An 18,235-nucleotide genomic window follows, 5' to 3' on the forward strand; every position below is an offset into this window, starting at 1 on the left:
GCGCAGATAAAGTGCACGGATGTTTTTTCTTTTTTTTTTTTTTTGCCACAAAGCATATTACCACAAAAGCGAATTGATAACGTGCGCGCAAAGATTTTAAAGGTGCGTTTTGTCTCGTCCCAGTCACCATCATTTTCTCTAATGAGCAGAACGAAAACATGTTCCTTGCCTTGGGAGCTACAAATGTGAACAAGAAGAAGGCCGCGAATGTATATCAGTCATGGATGTGTTGTGGTATACCAAGCGCATCGACTGTCATCAGAAATTATGAAATCCTGAGACAAACCGTCAGTTTCCAGAAACAGCCGCGGAGGGCTACATCTTTGAGTCCTAGCCTACGCACGGATGTTCTACAATTTATGGCATCACACCCTCTTTGCTAGCGTGCGGGACGTGGCCGCCCAGGTATCAATTTCCAAGTCACCCGTTTGGAGGATTCTAAATCACTCGGCCTTTCACTCTTACCACCTTAATCAGCACCAATGCTTGGAACCTGCAGAATCGTCTAGATTTCTTGAACTGCGTCCTCACGAAAGCCCATGAGACACCGGACTTTTTGAGCAACACCATGTGCGCAGATCAAGCCAATCTTTGCAGAAGCGCCCAAGTAAATTTGCATAATGCAGACTTTTGAATTGACTCCAATCCACACAGGGGAAAGCGTACTCGGCACCAGTACCAGTGGGCCTTCAATGTGTGGTGCGCAATTTACTACGGTGCAATAATCGGTCCCTTCTTCGATCACACACTGGCTAGACAGCGTTGCATGGACGAAATACTTGGAGGAGTGGTGGATCGGTTTCTCAGCGAAGTTCCGCTGTCATGTTTTCCACTTCTCTGGTATCAGCAAAGTGGGGCACCAGCACACAGCAGCAGCCGAGCACGAAACTGGCTGGATGCGACTTTTCATGCCCAACATATTGGAAGGCACGGGCCTGTACATTGGCCGCCTAGGTCACCTGACCTCTCTCCACTCGATTTCTTTCTTTGGGGTTATATGAAAGATCGAGCGAACATGATCGAGACGGATGTCAGATTAGCTCAAGGCTAACGGTTGTCTGCCATAAAATTGCAGCGTCGGTCATCAAGAAAGCCACTGAATACATCATAAAGCGGACTCAGTACTGTGTAGCTGTAGCAGGAGATCTATTCTAACACGTGTTCTTGGCAGCAGCTGGTGCTTTTTGAACGCATCTCTTTTACCAATTGTGTAGAGAAGTTAGATATTTAATTACAATTACCAAATAAATATCAGTACTGAAAACATTACTCGCTACTCCACTGTACCGGAAACAATATGTACTAGGTTTTCTTCTAGTAGCGCAACTGCACTCTTTAAATCTCGGCGCATCATAGTTAGTTGGGACATCCTGTATATATTTATGACCACTGCATGCAAGTCACAATGCTTCCATCCCTAATAAATGCTGTCAATTATTAGAAATGTTTTTTTCATGCGTCGTTAGCATTGCTTCCCGAGAAAAGAAGCAATACTAAGACACATATCATTTACGTGCATTTTACACGCTGTTGAAAAGATTGCCGAAAGGGTCACTGAAGTCTGCAGGTTCCTTTTTTTTTTTCGTACTCGAAGAACCACTCAAAGCAATTTGAAGTGAGGTGAACATACAGCAACATATTCATTCTCTAGGTATAGGTTGTCCATACCTTTAGATAGAATTAGCTACCTCCCTCTATTTAAAAAAAAAATGGCTGTTTAGCTCTGGTTAAACCTGGTTGAATTGTGAAAGCAATACCTGCATTGCTACGCTTGTAGTTCTGCCTGCACACCTTGGCAGTTTCTATAGTGACTTGAATCCAACCTGGGAAGGCTTCACGAAGAGTCACATCCATGTTCTCACTGACCGTTTACAAATCCCGCTTATGCCACAGTCGATTACATACACAACACACAGTTCCAAACGATTTCTCGGTGAAGCGGCGATGGAATTCGCGTGTAGCTGATGCAAACTGAGCCACTCGTTCGATGTAGTCACTTATTTGCACAGGTTCTTCAGTAGAAACACACACATTTTTCCTCCTTCACTTTACAAGACGTTCGGCCCGTTGTTCTTCTGTTTCCTCGGCACATCGTCGTCTCATAGTTTCATTCCGTCTAGCACGACTACACTCGACTTCTAAAGCCCAGGCTACACGTACGCTTGCGGACGCGCGCAAGCTCGCGTTCACGCGCCCACGCATGCGCACACGGTGCGGCATGGCTCGTACGCGTCGAAACGCGGCGTGATCTCGGGGAACAGCTCCTCTCTCTTATTGCGCGCTCATGGCGCGCTTGGGTTGCCTCGCGTCGGCGCGCCTGGCTACGCAGCTACGGCGCGGAACGTTCAACTCTCAGTGAAGCAGATTTATATCGTGCAAGAATGTGGTTCTTCCTTCGTTTCTGCACCGATCTAACAGCTATAAGAATATAACAATTACGTTTATAAATATCGAAGCATCTTGAAACGCTGTCAGTAACAAAGTACGAAGCGGCGCCTGCCGAGGCGTCTGTGAATGAGCCCAGTAGCCCAGTGAGCGCGCGCTGTCGCGCGTATTTGTGGATGCAAACCACCATTACTCGCGAGGCGCGGCAGGCGCTAAACGCGCGGACGCGAGCTAGCGCGCGTCCGCAAGCGTACGTGTGGTCTCGGCTTAAAGCGGCTCGCTTAGCTGCTTCGGCTTCTCGTCGTTTTCGCAATCGTTCTTCTCATTGTTCCTCTGTTTCCTGGGCACGTTGCAACCTCTTTCTCTCATTCTTCCTAGCTTGCTTAGCTTTCGCCGTAGAATTTAACTGTTCGGAAGCAGTATAGCAACCAGATTCAGATACAGACTCTTCGTCGATAACTTCCATAGTGAGCCTGATCAACCAACGCGTAGCGCACCGCTATATATGCCAGTGAAGCCGCCACGGACCGAGCGCAAGGCGAGGAGGTCGTCATATCAACGGAGAGAGCTGACGTCACACCACCTGCTAAGCGTAGCGCCGGCTCTGGGTGTGCCGCGGCATACGCGACGAGCGGTTAGACCTGGCGTAGTATTGCTTTCGCAGTAAAATATAGCAAGCTTTATCCTGTTCCTATATTTAAATATATTATGTATATGGAGCATGGTGTTTACAGTGGAAAGTTCTAACAACGTTGAAGCGAGAAAATATAGATGAGGAAGCCGTCGCTGATGCTTCTGATGCGATTGTCTTCCTATTGTCAGGATTTGCAGGCATAATGCTTAAATATGAATTAAAACCGGTGCAGGTCCGCGCCAACAATGAAGCAGTAAGCTATTAGCCGCAATACTTGTTTAGTTAATAGGTCGAGGCAACTGAAAAGAAACCTCAGATGATGTGAGTGAGAAAACTCTGGCAATGGCACTTTATGGGAGGAGGAGGCTTCGGCATCGGCGGGGGGTGGGTGGGCTCTGCCCCCTCTGGAAAACTCCGGAGAGGGCTCGGGTCCCAGAGAGTCCCCCCCCCCCCCCCCCCCACATTGCAGGCGCCTATAGTCGTGCTCACGTGACGGGTCCACTCTTCCCTTATACCTTCCCTTACCTGACCCACTTTAAGATGGCGCGTCGCCAGAGCGCCGGCTCGATAGCAGCGGATCGCGGTGCGTGCTGCCCAATCCAAAACGCAGAACCACCTCTGTGCGGCACTGCGTGTTCTGTAGGCGGTTGCTTGTTGTTGCAATAATTCAGCAGCCGCACTCAAAGATCGCATTACCAAGAAGCGCAATCCTCGGCCAATTTTTTTTCTATTTCCAAATGACCTACCTCATTTATGCTGTTTTATTGTAATTTTACTGCGATGGCCTTCACATCCACAAAATCGTCTTGCACTAAATTACAGTTATCTATATTTGAAACTATGTGTCTTTGCCTCACTTAGACGACTTGTGTTATGCATTCTGAATGATCAGCGGCGTCGGTCTTGGGCATTTCCTTTGCTCCGTTCCTCGAAAACAAACTGGTGAGAGCCATGCATTCTTCGTTATCGCAATGGCCGGCTGAAAGTTTTTCCCCATCCTGTATCCTTGCTTCTTGAAGCTGCACAAGAGAAATAAGAGAAGATAGTGCTTTTAAGAAATCTTGCAAAGCAGAGTTCACTCGCTTCTAGTGAAGGTGTATATTGACCAGAACTTCTGCTAAGGCCGTGTTAATATAAGGATAACAATGAGACGCAAGAATGATGATGTTTGAGGTTTAATGGCGCAAGGGCCAGGTATGGCCAAAGAGCGCCGTGCTAGTGGTAATGAATACGTAGTGGTCTGATGGGTTATGTGAAGTTAATGTGACGTGGCTGTAAAGAGGCCTAAAAGAGTTGGTGTAAATTGCATAAAATGTACACGTAATAAAATTATGGCAATGATTAATGACGTGTACTATGATCACTAAAATGCATTAAGAAAGAATGATGCATTAAATAACATATGCGAGATGCTAAATCGCTTACAGTACCACTGCCTCGCCAGAACCCTTGAAACACAAGGGCCGAGAGGCATGTGCTATTCAAAATAATTCTCACAGCGGCATCCTCTGAAGAGAGGAGGCGCTACGAACTAATGGGGCTAATAACATGTAGCACAACTTCTTTCAGGAAACCTAGTACAGCGTCGGTATCAAAAAGCGGTTCTCCGCTGAGTAACATAACAGGATGAAGGGAATGTGCTGCCGGTATGCTAAGGGAAAACGTTTCTTTCTTTCAGATTCGGCTTGCCGACACTCCAGAAGGACGTGCAGGACGGTCAGCCTCTCCCCGCATCTACCACAGGTTGGAGGCTCGTTTCCGGCGAGTAAAAAGTTATGTGTGCCAAATGTGTTTCCTATTGTTAGACGACAGAATAGGACATCTGTCCGGCGTGATTTTGTTACAGGAGGCCAGAAACCTAATTGTGGCTCTATTACATGCAGCTTATTATTTGTTTCCAGGTCCCACAAGCGTTGCCAGTAGTTTTGCAGTTCCCTTCTTAAGAAAGGCTTCAGGTCTGTGACAGGCACCGAAGCCGTAGGATTGACTGCATGCAATGAAGTTGATGTGGCCATATTGTCACGTGGTAGTGACGGTGAAGAAAGCAGCAATACGGTTGGGCGAACCTGTGCCCACAAAAACAGGCTACACTTATAGCAGAACGATAGCGGCGAACACGGTCGGCGATCGTCGGAAATCTGATCAGCAAGTTAAGCGCGTCGGCTTTTATACAGCAGTCGTCGAATGTTCCAGACTAATCGTTCGGACCCGCGTGCCTTTCACAAAGTTCTACACCATTCGCGTCACGCGATGAAATCAGATAACACAACGTTCGGCGAATACAGACAGCCGGGTAGAAGCATCGATAACTTTCCAGAAACTTCGGATACATGCAGGCGCGCCCCGCGCTGTGCGATTACATTTGTTAGGTGGCGAAACGTGGTCGCCCGATAAAGATAAGTACACGTGTCAATATGGTCCGCTAGAACGTTACCCTCGATGCCCCTATGTCCAGGCACCCAGCATGTTGGTTAGATATATATGCTTTACATAGGACGGAATAGAGTTCAATAATTACTGGATTTTCGTGGTTACAGATTGACATCAAGGCCTTCACAACACTAAGGGAGTCGGTATAAATAACTGATTTCTGGAGTTTTGATTTCTTTATATGCTTTACAGCCGACAACAGTGCGTAGGCCTCAGCCGTAAAGATACTAGCTTCCGGATGCAGTACATCGGTTTCCGAGAAGGATGGACCGACGGCTGCATAGGGCACCCCGTCGTGTGACCTCGATGTGTCTGTGTAGAACTCCGTGCTGGAGTGTTTGTAGTGGAGTTCCCGCAAATGCACTTGGATTTCATTCCGTGGAGCGTGCTTTGTAACTTGCATGAAAGTTAAATCGCATTGTATGATCTGCCACTCCCAAGGAGGTAGCAGCTTAGCTGGAGGCATTAGGCGATGTTTGAGGATTGGGACATCCATTTCAGCGCTAAGCTCCCTCACACGCAGCGAGAAAGGTTGTCTTACGGAGGGACGATTACGGAAGAGTGTAGCATATGTCAGATCGTTAACGGTATGAAAACACGGATGCTGAGGATTAGAGTGGACTTTCAGAACATATGTTTGGCTGATGTATCTTCTCTGCAGATGAAGTGACCACTCATTTGATTCTGCATATAAACTTTCAATGGGAGTTCTTCTGAAAGCGCCAGTGGCCATTCGGGTTCCTAGATGGTGGACTGGGTCTAGCATCTTTAGCGCGCTCGGGGCGGCAGCGTGATAAATCCCGGCACCATAATCCAATCGTGATCGAACGAGGCTCTTGTAGAAATTCGTTAAACAATTCCTGTCACTACTCCATGTAGTCTGGGATAGAAGTTTCATTATGTTCATTGTTCTTAAAGATTTTTCTTTACGATGTTTAATGTGGGGGACAAAAGTGAGCCTACAGTCAAGTATAATAGCTAGAAATTTTAGTTCTTTGTTTACAGGTACTTGTTGTCCACACAGTTTTAAGAAAAGATCTGGGATCACGCCTCTATTTCTTGTAAAAAGAACACAAGAACTATTGTTAGGATTGATCTTAAATCCATTTTTGTCTGCCCACTTTGACACTTTGTTCAGGCCATGCTGTACCTGTCTCTCGCACACTCCGAGGTTACAGCATTTGAAAGCTATTTGAATATAGTCCACGTAGACAGAATAAAAGATGGCCGGCCGTAATAAAGCTCGAAGCGTGTTCATCTTCACGATAAACAGCGTGCAGCTGAGCACGCCTCCTTGAGGTACACTTGTTCCTTGCGTAAACGCACGTGAAAGTACATTGCCGACCTTTACCCGGAAGGTACGATTGGACAGAGAGCTTTCTATTAGGTTTAGCATATTACCATGGATGCCCATTTCTGACAAGTCTCTTAAAGGGAAGCTGAAAGGTTTTCCAGAAAGAATGAGTGAAGAGCAGTACGCCGTGTTTTTCAACCCTCTGAATTCCAATATCGCATCGAAATTGAGTGAAAGAAAGCACAAACATGTTTTATTTCGACGAAAAGTGCAGCAGCAGACACGCCCAGCTCGCGCGCCTCGTTTCCGCCTGTGATTGGTCGGGCGCCTCGTGACGTCAACAATGGCTCGGCTTGCAGACGACGAGTGAACGCGACAGCCATCGCCTCGCTTGCAGCGCTGTCGCTGTCGCGTGCAAGATCACTTGTAAGGGGTTTATACTTGTACATACTACACGTACGTACACACTTGTACATACTACATGTACGAGCCGATTGCGAAGAGCCGGCCTCTCCAAGAAGCAAGAAATGCTGGTGCAAGCACTGCTTTCCACGCGAACGAAGGCGAAGTGTTAGTATCTCCTTGTGTTGGAAATGTTCTTTGGCGAGTATGTTTTTTGCTAAGCTGCATTCAGCGTTCCAGTGAGTACGTTTCCGGGCAAACAACTGTAGTGTTAGGTTCCTGCATGCCTCCTCGTAGAACGTAAGCGGTGATACGATCGTCGGCATTTGTGCGCTGCCCCAAAGCTGTCGGCAATCTACACAGACGGTTTAAACGCGGGAAAACTTTACCGGCTGTTGTAGCACGTGTAGTGTAGAACCTTCATCAGCGCGCCATCCGCACGCTACTCGTAACCGGCGAATTCCGTCGGCTACGTGAGATGGTTGGTTTCTTATGTGTGCGAGAGAGGGGGAGTGCAGCGTCTTGTCGTGAGCAGGCTTTCCAACACATGCAAACTTTACGCTTGCACTGCGTTATGGTAGCTGCATGCAGGCTGTTTCACAACACACGTGCGAATAGAAAATTCGCGGCGCTTGGCGATGAAACCTGCGTCAAGGGTGGGCGATAAACATGCACCTTCCGTTCAGCGTGCTAACAATTTTTTTAGGAGAAACCAAAGCACGCATTATTGATAAACTCCGGTAGTAATTGTCACGGAAGTGGTTAGAGCACAACACTTGTTCTTGAGCGCTTGAAGTTGTTTCGCTTCACAGCAGCCTCCCACTTAGCTGAAAGCTTCTTGTCTTGCAGGAACTAATGGAACATCGGAACATCGTCGCGGCCGCTGGTGTTCGTGCAAGCGTAGGCTGCACAGAACGCCGGCATGATCGGCCTACAAGTTCAATTGATGCTGCGAACGTCAACTACCACTCCTATATACACACAAATAAAGGAATGTAGGGTCGAGCGAAGCAGATTAGGACCGCACGCACGCAGAAATAAGCCCGGTCAGGCACGGTCGCGAAGACTGCGAAGGAGCGGAACACCAGTGTTGACGTCACTAAGCCGCGGTTTCCGGTCTCCGCTGGCATCGTCAGCGTCAGCAGCAGCGCGCGGCGCTCGACGGGGGGCGGAGCTACAGCGCAATTTTAACTGACGATTGCGTCGTTCCTAAGTGAAAAATCCCCCCCAAAATTTTACCTTCATGGTTTATAAGGTTCCCGCATCCGTATATGAGCGTCTTATTGAATTCGACAGACTCTTCAGCTTCCCTTTAAGATTCCGTAGCGCCACGTTGTGTCATACGCCTTTTCCATATCGAGAAATATCGACAAGAAGAATTGTTTTTGTATAAATGCGTCCCGGATATTTCAACACGTACAAGATGATCAGTTGTGGAGCGCCCTTCTCTAAAGCCGCACTGATAGGGATCAATCATTTTGCTCATTTTAAGGAAATGGATGAGTGGCCGATTAATCATTTTTTTAAATACCTTGCAAAGGCAACTTGTGACGGCAATCGGGCGGTAACTTGCCACTAAGGAAGGATCTTTGCCTTGTTTCAAAACAGGAACCACAATGGCTTCTTTCCATGCAGTTGGAAGGTATCCTACAGCCCAAATGGTGTGGAAAATTGTGAGTAGTGCAACTTCGGTGTCATTGTGTATGTTTTTGATCATTTCATACGTGATTCTGTCAGATCCCGGTGCAGAGCTCTTGCATGAGCTCAAGGCAGCTCTCAACTCTGCAGTACTGAAAGGACGGTTGAACAGTTCATTTTGTCGACATTTTCTGATGAATGGCTTACATTCTTCTCTTTGTTTGTATTTGAGAAAGTATTGTGAATAATTTGTTGAACTTTACATGCTCTCAAGGTGCTCCCCAAGTGAATCTGCCTGGTCTTGTAGTGTATCGCCCTGTGTGTTTACCAAAGGGAGTGAATATGTTTGTCGCCCTCTTATCCTATTAACCCTGTTCCAGGCTTTGGCCTCATCTGTAAACGAGGTAATACTGGATGAAAACATCTGCCAACTTTCTTTTCTGGCTTGTCTGCGGGTTCTCCTGCCTTGAGATTTTACTTTCTTAAAGTTGATAAGATTCTCTGCTGTGGGAGAAGCGCGTAGCAACCCCCACGCTTTGTTCTGTTTCTTACGAGCAATCCTACATTCGTCGTTCCACCACGGGACACGCCGTCTTCATGCCAAACCACTTCCTTCAGATATGCATTTAGATGCGGCATCTATTATGAATGCTGTAAAATACTCCACAGCGGCATCAATTTCTAGAGAAGACATATCAGCCCATGAGATGCTAGATAGATTACGAATTTTCTCCTAGTCGGCTGTATCTATCTTCCACCTAAGAGCTTGTGGAGGAGATTCATTTTTTTGGATGTTCTTAGCAGTACGGGGAAGTGATCGCTCCCGTAAGGATTGCTCGTAACTTCCCATTCGAGTTCGGGCAGTATAGACGCGCAAACTATACTAAGATCTATTGACGAAAAGGTTCTGTTTGCAAGAGAGTAATATGTAGGTTCTTTCTTATTTAGAAGGCACGCATCTGAAGAAAAAAGGAACTGTTCAACGAGACGACCTCGCGCGTCTGTACGAGAGTCGCCCCACAGGGAGCTGTGCGCATTGAAATCGCCAAGAACAACATAAGGTTCTGGCAATTCATCTATGAAGGACTGAAATTCAGGTTTCTTTAGTTTGTAATGTGGGGGTATGTAAAGAGAGCTAATGGTAATGAGTTTATTTAGAACAGCTCGAACCGCCACTGCTTCAGGAGGCGTTTGTAGGTGTAAAAGTTGACACGCGATGCTTTTATGGGTAACAATGGCGACACCGCCCGATGATGCGACAGCATCATCGCGATCTTTCCGAAAAGTTATACACTGTCGGAGAAAGTTTGTGTGCTTTGATTTTAGGTGTGTTTCCTGTAAACACAGCACTTTTGGATTGTGTTTGTGGATGAGTTCTTGCACATCATCAAGGTTTCTAAGAAGACCTTTGACATTCCATTGAATAATTTGTGTACCCATGTCTACAGTAAATTGGTGCTGTGTGTACGAAAACGGAAGTGATGCCTTAGATTACAGAGCTCTTTCGAGGCCCTGTAACGGGGGTTTTGCTCTTTCTGAAGCGTTCGAGGGAGCCTTGCCGCTCCTTAGGCGCTTGGTGCGCCTTGAGGATAGGTGTAGTGTCCATTGCCTCTTGTGAGGCGCCGGACACGTGCTCTTGCGAGCGAGAAGTTACCCGAGAGAGTCCCGCCTTGGAGGGCAAGACCCCTGCGCCCACCAGCCCGGAGGTCGATGGGGCTCCCTAAGGGATTTGGCTGCGCCGGCTGTTGCCAGCGCTGGAAGGGGCCGGGGAGGATGGGGCAGCCTCAGCTGCGCCCACCTTCGGGGTCGATGGCCCCGTCTGCTGGGTTGGCGTAGCAGCGCTAGCTGCAACCGCCGCGGGGGCAGATGGCGTGACTGCCGACTCGCTGCTTGTGAGTCGCACAGCCGCCGGAGGCCGTTGTGACGCTGCGCCCTGACGCGCCACATCGGCAAAGGTTTTCTTGGGCAGGTAGGATACCCGCCTGCGTGCCTCCTTGAAACTTGTATTCTCTTTTACTTTGATCGTTACAATTTCTTTTTCTTTTTTCCAGGATGGGCACGACCGCGAGTACGCGGCGTGCTCCCCATCACAGTTTACACAGTGGAGAGCGTTCTCACAAGTTTCAGTGGTGTGTTCTTTGGCATTGCATTTCGCACATGTTTGGCGGCCCCGCAGCTCTGCGAACTGGGGCCGAAACGCTGGCGTTTGAAACATCGAAGCGGATTTGGCACGTACGGCCTAACAGAGAGCTTGATGTACCCGGCCTCGATTGACTCGGGCAGCACACTTGAACCAAAGGTGATTATTAAGTGCTTCGTCTGAATCTCTTTACCATCTCACCTCATCTTAATTCTTCTGACATTGATCACATTTTGTTCGCTGAAGCCCTCCAGGAGTTCCGCTTCAGTCAGCTCAAGCAAATCATCATACGACACAACACCGCGGGTGGTGTTCATTGTACGGTGCGGGGTTACTGTTATGTGGGTCTCCCCAAATGACACTAGCTTCGGTAGCTTGTCATATTGCTTCTGGTCGCGGTGCCCCAAGAGGAGGTGACCGCTTGCCATCCTCAACGCCTTGTAACCTGGACCAAAAACATCAGTCAAGGACTTTGACACAAGGAACGGTGCAATGGTTCGCACTGGCTTGTCTGACTTTACAGATTGAATAACGTGAAAGCGGGGCAAGTTTTTCATTTGGCGTTCGAAAAACTGAAATTAATCTTCCGTGCGCCCTCGTTTCTAAGGGCGATCAGGAAGTGGGGGGAAAGAAGTTTCCATGAAAACACACAAAAAAAGATTCGGCAACAGCGCTGACCGCCCCCCACAGAACCCAACAGAGCTTGCGTACAAGTCTGCACGACGCTAGTCGTACGCTATCACTATAACCAAATATGGTGTACCCAAATGAGGATAGCCACACAAGGTTAACGCCTGCCGCCAAGAAGCAAGGAAGTAAGAGGAAGAGAGAAGGAGACAGGAAAGGTCAAAAGTTAGAGAGAAAGACGAAGATTTGTGTAGAGAGAGACAGGAAAAGGCGACTGCCGTTTTCCTCCAGGTGGGTCAGTCTGGAGGGGCCGTCTATGTGAAGCAGAGGGCAAAGGTGTGTTGCCTCCGGCGGGGGGCCATAAAGGTCCAAACACCCAGCATTGGCTCAACCCCCAGGATCCCCCTTTCCCGAGACACGGCTAAGCCGCGCATGGTTACACGCGGGAGGGTCCAACCCTCGTGTGCCCGGCTCCGTGGTGTCGCATCACACCAAACGCCTGCTGACGCAGACGCCCCTGCGGGGAGAGAGACGGAAGAAGGCAGTGAGAATAGGACTTTTGTAAACGCCGGTTTGGTGACATCTTTTGGGAGGTCAGGACGAAACTGCGCAGATGGGAAGACCATAAAATGTGTAGAGTGAAACTATTGGTCTGTCGCGTAATATAGTACAATATGGACTCGTAAAAAGTTTTGCCTAAATTTTGAGAAAAATTTTCAAAGGAGTAGGAATCAAGTTCAGTGCCCTGATGCCGTGCGCGAGCATAGGCGAATTTTCACGCACTGGGTACTTCCGCATGCCGCTACTAGATGGCGAGAGCCGGGGTGGGCACAAGATTCCGGAGTTGCGCCAGTCAGCTGCTGAGCCCGCACCATTTTGGCCAAAGTTCGGTCCCGTGTAACGGGCGGACCTCGTCAAAATTGTGGAAAAAATCGTTATAATGCATTCAGAAAAATGCAGTAGAACTGACCTCACGTTAACTCTCGACTTTAATGCGTTTAGGATTGAACCTAGCAACACGACGTATTGCCATTGTCGAAACGAGTTATCTGTGGAGCGTGTACTCTACCGAGAGCCCTCTCTGGCGCTTTCCTAAGAAAATTTGGTGCCGTATAGCACTGCCGCATAGAAGATTGCCCTTGCCCTCCGAAGTGCCCCGCCCACCGGCACACACGAACGCTTAGAGCGCGTCATACGGAAACCGGGCTCCGCTCTCGCGCTTCGTTCTTAGGGCGCCTCGATACCAAGCGGCAGGCCTGCTATCGAGGCACCCTGCTCGTTGTGGACACGCCGCGTCGTCTATTGGCGCGGCCAAGACGTCCGCGCGTGGCCGCCGAGACGTGAAGCGTGGCGCGCCGGTGACTGCGCACGCTGACAATTGTTCCTTCGCTTGCCGCACACCCAGCAGCACATCCACAGTTGCCCAAGCTGGCCAGATGTTAAATGAATAGCGGCACATACACAGTGAATCCGTGGCGCAACCCTGCTAAAGGTTCGGGTTGCTGTCCTTGAATATCCCTTGTGACATGGGCGTGATTCCGCACAGCATAGGATAAGTTTAAGAAATATTTTTCGTCTTTCTAGAGTGGCACATTCCTAGTTACCCAAGTTGTCGCCAAATGCATTTATTGAAGAGCAGTAAACACCTACTGGCGCATAGCCAGTCACCCAAGCTGGTATCAAAGAGGTTCATTGAAGACCAGCGCAGAGCGAACGACGCATGGCCAGCGCTTCAAGTCCAGATCGAATAGTTTCATTGAACAGCGCTACCTACCGAGTACTGCATCTAAAAATGACCAATGTCGGCGTGAAAGTGGCAGCGTGTTGACACTGCCAAATACTCGGCCACCTAAGTTGGTCCGACGGTTGGTTTCGAACGCTGTTCCCACAGCACCCTCATGCGCTGCCCATTCGATCATGGACTACCCGATGACCCAGTTAGGCGGGAAGACATTTACCTACAAACCTACATATAAAGAAACACGAATGGAAACATACGTAGCCCCTCGAAAGTGCAAAGAATGCTGGCGCAACCAAAATCATCATATAAAAGCGTGTGCAAGCTTCTGCATATGTTGGAGCACAACAACAGTTCGGTCAGTTCAATGCAGGGTCAATCAAAGATTTCTGGTAGAATGGCTTGTTTTGAAGCGAAATACTCAACTGAGCCTTAGGATTGTAATGATGATGACAGAACCTTAATGTAATGACTATTAATGGGTTATTATTGGTAAACATAAGAGATGAAATAACTTCCTGCGAAAGTTAAGCACTAGAGATTCTGCTACACCATGCTAGAACAAATATCCAAAGACGCAGCTGTTGAGACCGTTCAAGTACAACTGGAGCTACATGAACTGGAATGGAGAAATCGAAGGCAAAACTTAGAATTTCATGGAATTCCTGTCTCTGAGCAAGAAAATCTTCTAAACAAAGGGAGCAGTGTTGCTGACATGATGGAGGTTCCCGAACTCACGGAACTAGACGTTAGTGCCATACATCGCCTTCCCGCAAGACCTGGCAAGATCCCCGGTGTGATTGTTAGGTTCACAAGGCAAATGGCACGAGATCAGTGGTTTGAGAACAGACATAAATTGAAGGAAAGTAACTCCAGTGTCTTCGTACTGGAAAACCTGACAATTCACAACAGGCACTTACTTAGTATGGTGAAAGAATGGGCGAAAGAAAAAGGGTACCGTTACGCGTGGCACCGAAATGGGAAGGTATTTCTGAGGCGGGCGGATGGGGACCGAGCGCTTGTGATACGAAATCCACACGAGCTTCCCGCTTAGTTTGTATTTTCATAATTGCACATCGTTTTGTTAAAAGTCCAGTATGACAAAACATAGATATTTTCTTCCGCGAGAATTAGGTGCAGCTGGTGTAACCGAACATACGAATTCCTTGAAGAGCCTTCACTTGAATGCGCGCTCGCTCTGCACTAAACTAACAGATATCATGGATTTCATCTCCAGTTCCTTTTTGTTCGACGCCGTCATGGTCACGGAGACCTGGTTCGCAGATGACCGCGACGAACTTAGCTTGGCTCCTTATCACTGTTATTTTTCAAATTGTCCAAATCGTCGAGGAGGCGGTGTTATGTTGCTACTGAAAGATGCAATGAATTGCGAATTGCTTCCATCGTTCTGTAGTGTATGTGACGACTTGGAAATACTTACGGCACGTGCTGGCAAATACGTGTTCTCTGTTTGTTATAGGCCCCCAAATGGCAGCCTTCCTAGTTTTTTTTTCCTATCTATGAGCAGTTTCTGCGTTTCGTTTCCGAGAACAACTTGTTCTTGATATCTAGTGATGATTTTAACATAGATCTGTCTGTAAATTCCACATACCAGAAAGCAATGATCACTACAATAACGTCAAGTAGTTTTGAAAATCTGATTGCTTCGCCAACCCGAATTGCAGACAGCAGTGAAACTTTACGAGACTTATTCATCACAAATATGGAAAACGAAAGCATAACCGCCGGTGTGGTATCATACGACATAAGCGACCACCTTCCAATATTGCTCATGATACCTAAACATAGTTTTCGAGACAAGAGCGATGTGAGATGCTTCACTTATCAGCGAATTACAGCAGCCATCCTCGATGCTTTTAGAACTCACATGTTAACCTGTGACCTGGAAGTTATCGGTCAAATCACCAACGCTGATGAGGCATACACAAAGTTCATAAATATAATTTCTTGAGTGTACAAGTACCACTTTCCCGAAGAAAAGAAGTACCTTAGGCAAAAAATTTCGTAAACCTTCTATAAAGACTGAACTGCTTGCAAAAATACATCGCAAGAACAAATTGTGTCATAAATTTATAAAAAAAGACCCCGATACACTAAAAGAATTCAAAATAGATCGTAATAAACTGAATAAGGAAATAAAACTAAGTAGAATGCTACACATCCAGCCTGATATTGAGTGCTCTACACCAAAACCTGATTTTTTATGGGAAAGGTTAAATACTGTCCTAAATCGTAATAAATCATATTCTCGCATAGAAAAGCAGAACATAAATGGCAATGAGATATCTGGCATCCCTCTCGCCACTATTTTTAATGATAACTTTGTTAGGAACAATCAAAATAGTTCACCTGGGACATTGTTTAAGTTGAAGCCTGTTGCTAGCTGCTTTTCATTATTTCTTGAGCCTGTCTCTGAACATGAAGTTTTCTCTGCTTTCATGTCACTGCGAAATAGTGCCTCGTGTGATTTTGAAGGCATGCAAATTAGACCGGTAAAGCACGTGTTAGATATTGTCACACCGTAGCTTACATATATTATTAATTTATGTTTGTCCAGTGCAACTTTTTTACCCACCGTGGTTGCTCAGTGGCTATGGTGTTGGGCTGCTGAGCACGAGGTCGCGGGATGGAATTCCGGCAGCGGCGGCCGCATTTCGATGGGGTCGAAATGACAAAACACCCGTGTATATACTTAGATTTATGTGCACGTTAAAAAACCCCAGGTGGTCAAAATTCCCGGAGTCCTCCACTACGGCGTGCCTCATAATCAGAAAGTGGTTTGGGCAAGTGAAACCCCATAATTAAATTTTTTTCATCATCATCATCATCAGCCTGGTTACGCCCACTACAGGGCAAATGCCTCTCCCATACTTCTCCAACTACCCCGGTCATGTACTAATTGTGGCCATGTTGATCCTCCAAACTTCCTAATCTCATCTGCCCACCTAACTTTCTGTCGCCCCCTGCTACGCTTCCCTTTTTTTAGTGCAACTTTTCTGAAAAGAATGCAAATCTCTAAAGTGAGTGTTTTGTTTTAAAAAGAAGAGAGAAATGATATCCAAAATTATAGGCCGATATCCATATTGCCAATCCTTTCTAAGGGCTTGTAAAAAATCTTACATCGCCAATTTTACAATTTTTCGAGAAGAACAATATAATAAGACCTGTCCAATTCGGCTTCAGAAAGCTTGAATCCACCGAATTGGCACTGGTGCAATAAGAGGAATTCATTTTATTCCAGTTCGAAGAAAGAATACTTGTGTTTGGCGTCTATGTGGATTTTAGCAAAGCATTTGATAACATTCACCATTTAACATTGATTGAAAAACTTGATAGCTATGGCATTCGAGGTCATTGTTTAGCACTAATTAATTCTTAGTTAGAAAGCAGACAGCAATGTGTTCAGCTAGATATGCATTGCTCAAGTATGAAGCCTATTTCAAAAGGAGTTCCGCAGGGAAGTGTTTTGGGGCCCCTTCTTTTTAACGCCTATATCAATGATGTAACGAATATTTACCTAAACGCGAAATATGTCCTTTATGCTGATGACGGCAGTATATTTGGTTCAGGAACAAACTGTAGAAATAGAGTATGAAACGAACATCATGCTCTCTAAGGTGAGGGACTGGTCAATAATGAACCAATTCGAAATAAATAAAAAAAAACGAAGCTGTGCTCTTTAGGCCTAAAAATAAGCCAGTGAATTCAAATATTAACGTTATGTACGGGGAAAAGCGATAGAAATCGTTACTAGTATGAGAAGTCTCGGCGTAACGTTTTCGAGTAATATGTTTGGGAAGAACATATTGTCACGAGAGGAAAAGCCAGTCAGTCAGTTCTAAGCGAACAGCCGTTTACAGTTCGTGTTTGCAGCAGCTACCACGCACACTTCTTCTTCCTCGACCTCTAGCGTAACTAGTGCGTGCCATTACCCCTCCCTCCAAAAAAAAGAAATAAATAAATAAAGTTGGGGAGATGTTAAATGCCACAAGGAAAAAATAAAAGAAATGAGAAAGACAACGGACGAGACGACAGGGGCCGCATCACAAAGTTTGTGGATGAGAGTCAGCGCGAATGGTAAGGCTTCATCCTGGTAACATGAACAATGTCAGAGGAACGTGGTCTACGGGAGTGGTGCGAAGTGTCGGCTGGAATAACTTCGTAGTTGACAGGACTTAAACGGCGAAAAACTATGTAGGGTCCAAAGTATCGGCGCAATAATTTTTCTGACCGGCCTCGTTGACGTATAGGGGTCCAAACCCATACAAGATCTCCCGGGTTGTACGTGACGTCTCGATGGCATATGTTGTATCGACGAGCATCTTGACTTTGTCGGGATAGAATTCGTTGCCGCGCAAGGTGCCGCGCCGCTTCGGCACGCTGAACAAAGGCGTCTGTATCTGGTGCGGTAGGTTGAGACGAAGTTGGTAGGAGCATCACGTCGAGCATAGTGGTGACGTCGCGTCCGTAGACCAGACGAAAAGGAGGAAACCCGGTGGTTTCTTGTAGGGCAGTGTTGTACGCGAATGTCACATACGGGAGCAGTTCGTCCCAATTTTTATGATCCGTGGCAACATACATGGAAAGCATATCCGCAATCGTTTTGTTGAGACGCTCTGTTAAACCGTTAGTCTGCGGGTGATACGCAGTTGCCGTACGGTGCGTTGTTCCGCTCAGCTGCAGAATATCTCGGACCAACTGGGCAGTGAAGGCCGTACCACGGTCTGTGATGACGACAGCGGGAGCACCATGTCGAAGGACGATATTTTTGATAAAGAAGTTAGCAAAATCTGAAGCAGTAGCTCGCTGAACGGCTTGTGTTTCGCAGTATCGAGTGAAGTAATCGGTGGCGACGACGATCCAGCGGTTATCAGCCGAAGACTTGGGAAATGGGCCGAGTAAATCCATGCCGACTTGTTCAAAAGG

The 18,235-nt window shown here is 47.0% G+C and overlaps 1 protein-coding gene across 1 annotated transcript in view; it reads right to left on the reverse strand.

Moving 5' to 3' along the window:
- Positions 1 to 3,722: 3,722 nt before the first annotated feature.
- LOC129386789 (sodium-coupled monocarboxylate transporter 1-like) overlaps positions 3,723 to 18,235 on the reverse strand; it is a 46,526-nt gene continuing 32,013 nt past the window's right edge. Inside the window, exon 6 of the mRNA XM_055074990.2 lies at positions 3,723 to 4,038. Within this exon, the coding sequence (XP_054930965.2) occupies positions 3,877 to 4,038 (162 nt within the window). The 3' untranslated portion in view covers positions 3,723 to 3,876. The remainder of the gene's footprint in view (positions 4,039 to 18,235) is intronic.

Source organism: Dermacentor andersoni, chromosome 8 (assembly GCF_023375885.2).
Source record: "Dermacentor andersoni chromosome 8, qqDerAnde1_hic_scaffold, whole genome shotgun sequence".
NCBI classification, from domain to species: Eukaryota; Metazoa; Arthropoda; class Arachnida; order Ixodida; family Ixodidae; genus Dermacentor; species Dermacentor andersoni.